We start from the raw sequence: 7,161 nt of genomic DNA, 5'->3' as shown, positions 1-7,161 counted from the left end.
GGAGATCAAGAACCAAAACCAGATTCTGAAGCCATTCCTAAGTAGAGCTCTCCCAAAAAACAAACTATACTCTAGGGTTTTCCAAAGGGGGACTGGACCGTATCAACTGGATTAGTTGCAGATGTTGTGAATGAGGCATGGTCTTAATGAACCTAGATATTTCTTTTCTTTTCTTTTTTAAAAAGATTATTTATTTATTTATTTATTTATTTATTTATTTATTTATTTGTTATTTATTTAGTAAGTGTGAACAGGGGGAGAGGTAGAGGGAGAGAATTTCAAGCAGACTCTGAACTGAGTGCTGAACCTGCATGGGACTTGATCCCCTGATGTTGAGATCATGACCTGAGCTGAAACCAAGAGTCAAACATTTAACTGACTGAGCCACCCAGGTGCCCCAAACCTAGATATTTCTGATTGCTTACATAACTTATCATGTACATTCAACATCATACATTTCAGGGTGAAAGAATCACACATTTAAACCCTAGTCCCTGTGAAGAACTGGCTTAGATTCCAAAACTTCATCTCAGACCCATCAGTTTATTATGTTCAAAAAAATCACAATCACAGTTTGAAGAAACGCAAGCAATAAGTGTAGAAGGGATATCTGTATTGAACATTCACAAGGTTCCATAGCAGAGACAGGATCCTATGGGGTCTATTCCAGAGGAATTACCTGGTGATATTAAAATGATGGTAGATAATGGAGGAAAACAGACCCAAGAAGGGACAACAAACAGGGAATAACTAGATGTCAGAATCTGGACAGATCAGGAAGGCATCATTATTCTTAGAATAGCTAAAGGTCTGGAAAACGTGGAAGAATGGTTATCTTCAGCGAGGTGAACAGGTGGAGTATTGCCAGGTTTATGAAGGAATTAAAGCACAGCTTTCTTTATTGATCTTCTCTCTAGGAAACTCCATTGCCTGTAGCAGGACACACACAGTTAAAAAGTTAAGACAATCATTTTAAGCTCTTTTTTCAGATTCCTTCCTCTTCTCCCTTAATCATCTGACTTTGGAAAAGTCTCTAAATATTCATCTGACCTCTGTCTAGTCAATGCAACCTTTCCAACATGAACTGCACCTTCCACTCTCCAAGTGAGAATGAATAAGCAGACCATGGCTTACCCTCTCATAGAAATTTCAATACCACTTTTCAGATTGGAAAACAAAAAACAAGCATTGACCTTCAAGGGATTTTCATTTCATGTAGTGAATTTATCCCAAATCCAAAAGAGCCAAGCTCTGGAAATATTTCTGAACTGAGGTAATGTTTCAGAAAATATATACCGGAAAGTACCCAAATCTTTTCTAGATTATTGATTCATTAGTATTATGTGAAACAACAGTCTTAGGTAGTGGAGATAATTTCCAAGACTTAAATCATGGTGTAGGTTCACATGTATGGGAAAGAATATGGGATCTTGAAGCTTTGCAATACCAGATGATGACAATGTCTGATTCTGTCCTAACAAAGATAAATCAAGAGTCTTGACTTTCCTATCATTTTCCTTTAAAGATATCATACATCCTTTTCTCCACTCTGTTTCCTTCCTTTGGATAATTCCATCTAGGTCTTCACTTTGACCACATCGAACTTACCTGCAGGTGCCTCACAGAGGCCCTCGGCGTTCACCAGCATTGACCTTGCGCATGCCCTTGATGATGAAGACGGTCCCAACAATGATGCCCACCAGACCCACAACCAGGCCCAGAGCACACACCACATTCTCTGTTGTCTCTGGGAAGGGAGTTGGTGCTTCAAACTCTGGGGAAAAATGATACAGACTATAGTGCGGAAGTAATGACTGTGGTATGGAGTAGCACTTAGAACCAAATGTAGGGTATTTAGTCAGAAGAATAGTTATTAATCAACTAAATAAGAGGAAGACAGAATGATGTATTAAGGGAATGCAGATTAAATGTGGGGGGAGCTGAATAACGGGAGAAGGCAAAGAATAGGAATTGTAGCAATTGTTATGGACGAGTTAGGGGACTCTGGGTCCCAAAGCACAGACACAGGCATCACGGGAGGAAATCATAAAAGAAAGGAGATAGAAGCATGGTCCATACCCCAGTGCTTGAGAAGAGGCTTGTCCAAACCCCAGTGCTCCACCTTGCAGTCATAGACATCATCGGCTGAGGGCAGAAAGGGGAGATAGTGGAACTTGCGGAAAAGGTGGTCTTCCCTGGGCAGGAAGACTGTCTCTGACACTCCTGTGGTGACAGGGTTTCCATTTCGAAGCCACGTGACATTGATCACCGGTGGGGAGAACTTGTCGATGAAACAGATGAGGGTGTTGGGCTCTCCCAGTTCCACAGGGGTGTTTGAGAGCACAGTCACCTCTGGAGGTACTGGGGACATAGGAGAGAAATTAGCCTTCCCTGCTTAGGCTAGCCCCTCTCCCTCCCACTGAAGCAGAAAAAGCCATGGAAACTCTGCCCTGGTCTCGGATACCTATCTCTGATGGTCTCCCCCATGAACAGGAACCAGTGTTGTGGTGTAAGATATAGAAGGATATTTTAGGTACTGGAGATAATTTCATTCCTGGTTCCCCCAGCAGGGATTCGGGGCAATGACCTGTGACCGACTGTGGATGGCAGGGACAAGATGTGAGCACATCAGGAAAGGAACAAACTCATGGAAAGTTCTTGAGTCTGTGATGTGAGAAGTAGGGACTTGCTTATGGCGAGGCAGGGCCCATGGGAAGGGTAGTCAGTTACAATAACGTAACATAACAAGCTGAAGCATCTATTTCAAAGTTAGGATTCCCGTGTCTAGGAGTGCAGCAGGTACCATTGGTGTTTGGGGTGTGGTTGGAGCGCTTTATCATGATGTCCAGGTTAGCTTTGTCCACAGCTATGTTGGCCAAGGCACCCTGGGCCTCAAAACTGGCAAAACGTCCAAATTCTTCCAGCCGCCACACCGTCTCCTTCTTTTCCAAATCCACATGGAAAATCTCATCACCATCGAAGTCAAACATAAACTCGCCTGACGGGTCAGGGGTCATATAGAACTCAGCCTGGATGATCACATGGTCCTCTGAAAAGGCAGGGAAGAGAGTTAGGGTGGGAACCAGGAGGGGGAGAGGAAGAAGAACCCGGGATGTGAGACAAACGTGTGGGCGGGGGCAGTGGAAGGGGATTGGCCATGTGGAATGGAGGAGTGATGGAGAAGAGGGATAAGTTGGAAGATGAGGCTCAGGCGCAGGATATCCATGTTGCACAGAGCTGCGAGGGGTGAAGTAAAGGGGCAGAGTTAGGGCATATTGAAGGAAATGAGGCCTGAAAATCCCAGAGTCTTGTGAAGCTGTTGTTAGCTTCCGTGTTACTAGCTGAGAAACAGTTCCCTCTTTGGAAATCCAGCAGCGGCTCCTAAAAGGGAATTGCTCACTCCCTGTCTCTTCCCAGGCATTAAATACAGTTAAACAAGAATTCTAGGGCATCTATCAGAACACGGTAATACTAAGAAGAGGGAAACGCTGTTTAAAAGTCTGGGTTCTGAACGCTGGATCTAATTAAATCCTTAATTCTTATTTAGGTATTTCCCTACTTAGTGATTTTGAATCGATATTTTATGTATTTATATTGTTTTCCTATTGTATTATTATAATATATCCTATTATATTGTTTTGTGGTTTCACTTTTACCTTGAATTTGTTTTTAGAGTTAAATGAGGAGCGCCTGTGTGGCTCAGTCAGTTAAGCATCCGACTCTTGATTTCGGCTCAGGTAATAATCTCAGGGTACTAAGATCGAGCCCCAAGTTGGGCTCCATCCTGAGTGTGTAGCCTGCCTAAGATTCTCTCTCCTTTTCTCTTTGCCCCTCCCCACCCCGCTTGTGAACTCATGCTCTCTGTCTGTTAAAAAAAAAAAAAAAGTATTAAATGAGATGAGGTAAGTAATTTCTTAGCACAACATCAGGCTTATAATCAGCATTTTAGGTTCAAAACTGCTTTGTATTTAAGGAACAGAGCCACCTCTAGTTTCCCCTTCCATCCCAAGGGAAGAGCCTCTACTTTATCACGTATGCATCTCCATTTGTGGCTCTTTTGGGGCAATAGAAACCTACAATTGCTATCATGGGTCTTGGAGCTGGATTATTACATTACTTATTTCCAATGTACCTGACACCTCAGTGTGGTTCAGTCTGGGTGAAGGATAGTTTTTCACAATACATCTTCATAGTAGTAAACGTTTGCTCTGGAGATGGCAGAGAATAATAAAAAAAAACCTCTCCATATCTTTACTCACTGTTCTACTCTTTTGAGAAAATCACTAAGTAGCAGTGACCATAGATCATAGATCCACTGAAGTGGTGAAGGGGCTATTCTTCTCCCAAGAGGAAGTAAATTAAATGCAATTGGCATCAGCATACCTGCCCTTGCCGTCCCTCGGATAGAATGTTGTTTTTGGTAACTTCCCTTTCTGGTGATCTTCAATACGTCTGTGCTTAAAATATGCTGATAGGATTCACTTGCCAAAAAATAACTACCATGTATTTGGCTAAGAACCAGTTGTGAGGACTTCTCAAATTTTTTCTTATTGAATTCCCACAAAATGATGTGAGATTTCAAAATATACTAATTTTCCAGAAAAAGAAATCAAAGCCCAGAGGATAGCTTGTTAATGCCTCTCAGAAAATATTTCCTCAAGTCGGCTTATCTCAAAGTCAATGGTATTAATCAATACCATTTTTTCCCTCTTAACTAAATGTGACTGACTTCAATTTAAGAAAAGAACAAAACTCCTCCAAGCTACATTTTTAAAAATACTTTCAGATTTAGACTACATGATGTCTGCCACACTTTTCCTTCACTCCAAAGACTGTCTTGCAAATATTTACAGTTTATCTCTCCAATGCTCTCAGAGCTTATATCCCAAGTTTTGCTTCCCTCAGCACTTACCTTTGATAGCCCGTGATTCCTGGGGACCCATCAGTAAAGCCATGATGAAAAATCCTAGCACTGGGACTCCACTTATGGCCATTTTCTTCTTTGGTGATTTGATGGAGGTCAGTAGAGCTTAAGAGTGGAGCAGAACTGACAAGAATAAAAGAAAAGAGAATGCGGGGTATGATAGGGTCAGATTGATTAAAATTCAAATAGGTTGATCTGAAGCCAATCAGAAAAAGTTTTGAAATGACACATCTGTTGCTAAGGGAAGAGCTCTCGTAAAGGGTCAGGAAAGGAAACACTTCATTCATTAGATAAACAAGTAAAGTTCTTAATCAATCAATCAATCAATCAATCAACAAAACAAAAACAAACCACACACAACCAAACAGAAACAGCAAAAAATCAAGTTTTTGAAAATAATATTCACCCACAGACGGTTTCATCCCAATCCAAGTTCTAGAAAGGGATGTACCTGAAGCATGTTAGTGAGAACAAAATCAATGGAAACACCCTACATGACAGTTAGTGACCAATTATGCCTCTGTGCTGCAACAGCTGGGGAGTTTATTTAAGGGACAACAAATCATCTAAAGAGAAGGTAAATTGTCATGCTATGGAGAATGCCTGAATCTTGGCAGTAGTGGGTGACAGAGCTTCATGTCAGAAAGTTCTTATTGCTCTAGGTTTGTCCTCCAGTGTCCTAGATTCCCAGATGGCAAACTCAGCCCAAGAGCTGGGCATCCCTGGCACTGTGCTATATCGAGAGAACATCAGAGGAGAAACTCTGAGTGTCAACACTCCCCTAGCCGGAGAGGAATTGTAGAGACACCAGAGGTAGTGGTTATTGGAAAGAGTGGACTGTGATCCCTACCATCTTAAATATGACCAGAGATTGGGTAGACTTCTGGGGACACACCTCATGTGAGGACTCAGATCGATGAATAAAGCGGACTAAATTGGGCAGAGCTTATTTTACTGGGAGCAATAGAGATAATAGCATGCAGGAGGGCTTTACCATAACTTTCCTCATGTTACAATTCTGAAAATTCTCCTCATATCATAACTTATTGAAGTTTTGATCCTAAGAATTTATTCTGATGTTCACCATTAAGAAAACTGAACGTTAAGATTCTCTGACCCTCATGTTTCTGAAGGTACAGTGCAGTAGAAAGGAAAAATTAAACCACACATAGAAAGCGCTGTACTCTGAATACTTCCAGGGAAGAGAGACCTGGCAGTGAGGCAGCTCATCAGATGGTGAGTTCACTGTTTAATATCAGTCATGACACATACGCTCAGGGTAGATTTTCTACACTGTTGTGCTGAGATCTTATCCTGCCCCACAGGTGCCCTCACAAATCATGAGGAGGAAAAAACCCTATACATTATGGATTATCTGATTGCATCTAAGGGCTTTGAAGATTCTCTGACACTTACTTCTAGATCACTTGGAGGAGACCCACAGCACAGTTTTGCCCTAAGATTGTTAAGGAATACACTTCTTGGATGCAAAGGAATGGGCCAGATGAGAGCTCTACCGTATCAGTCTCTGCTGAGGATCTGGCCCTATGATTTAGGCTTGTTGTCTCCTCTTTCAGAGGAAAAGACAAGTATAATTTCTCTATGCCTACCTTTTGCTGGTTATCATACTTCCTGGTTTTTTAAAGTTGCTCAATGAATATACAGTTAACTCAGAGACTCTTTCCAGAAAAATATTTTACTTGTCATAACAGCACCTTCAACCTAAGGTGTTGCCCAGCAACTTATGATATGGCTTCTTTTTAAAACACTGATTGGTTCTCTTCATGAGATTACCAAATTTGGGAATCTTAAGAAAATACTTTCATTTCCCTTTCCCTGTGACAGGAGAGAAGTTCCTATGCAGACACGACTCATGGTCCCCTGTCCCTCCTCTCTGGCTTCCTATGTCTGAGGGGATTTCTGAGGGCACCTGAGTGAGGTCTTCTCGGTGACGTCAAATGGTGAGGAGCCACTGTACTAGTCAGAGTTCAGTCTGGAAATAGAAGTTCCTGCAGACACTCTAAACAGAATTGTTTATTACAATTCTTCTGTATTAGATGGAATTATACCTTTAAAGTGATAGGAAGCCTGGAGGAGCATAGGTCAGGGCAGACCCTTAACTCCAAGAGGTCAGGAGCCTGTGGGAAGGCACTGTGGACATCACAGCTCTTCTGGAGCCCCGGGGAAAGGACTGTGTTGGCAACACAAGGCTGCTGCTGCCAAGACTTCTGTCTGTG

The 7,161-nt window shown here is 42.0% G+C and overlaps 1 protein-coding gene across 1 annotated transcript; it reads right to left on the bottom strand.

The window, feature by feature from the left end:
- Positions 1-523: 523 nt before the first annotated feature.
- On the bottom strand, positions 524-5,072 carry LOC113243774 (HLA class II histocompatibility antigen, DR alpha chain). Its single transcript, XM_026482608.4, has 5 exons — positions 4,913-5,072; positions 2,804-3,049; positions 2,080-2,361; positions 1,609-1,774; positions 524-930 (listed from the first exon to the last, which is right to left on the bottom strand). Exons 1-4 carry the CDS (start codon positions 4,992-4,994, stop codon positions 1,620-1,622), a joined length of 765 nt encoding a protein of 254 aa, XP_026338393.1. The 5' UTR covers positions 4,995-5,072; the 3' UTR covers positions 524-930; positions 1,609-1,619.
- Between the last annotated feature and the right edge of the window lie 2,089 nt (positions 5,073-7,161).

Source organism: Ursus arctos, unplaced genomic scaffold (genome assembly GCF_023065955.2).
Source record: "Ursus arctos isolate Adak ecotype North America unplaced genomic scaffold, UrsArc2.0 scaffold_31, whole genome shotgun sequence".
Taxonomy (NCBI): Eukaryota; Metazoa; Chordata; class Mammalia; order Carnivora; family Ursidae; genus Ursus; species Ursus arctos.
This window is presented reverse-complemented; position numbering and strand designations above follow the sequence as displayed.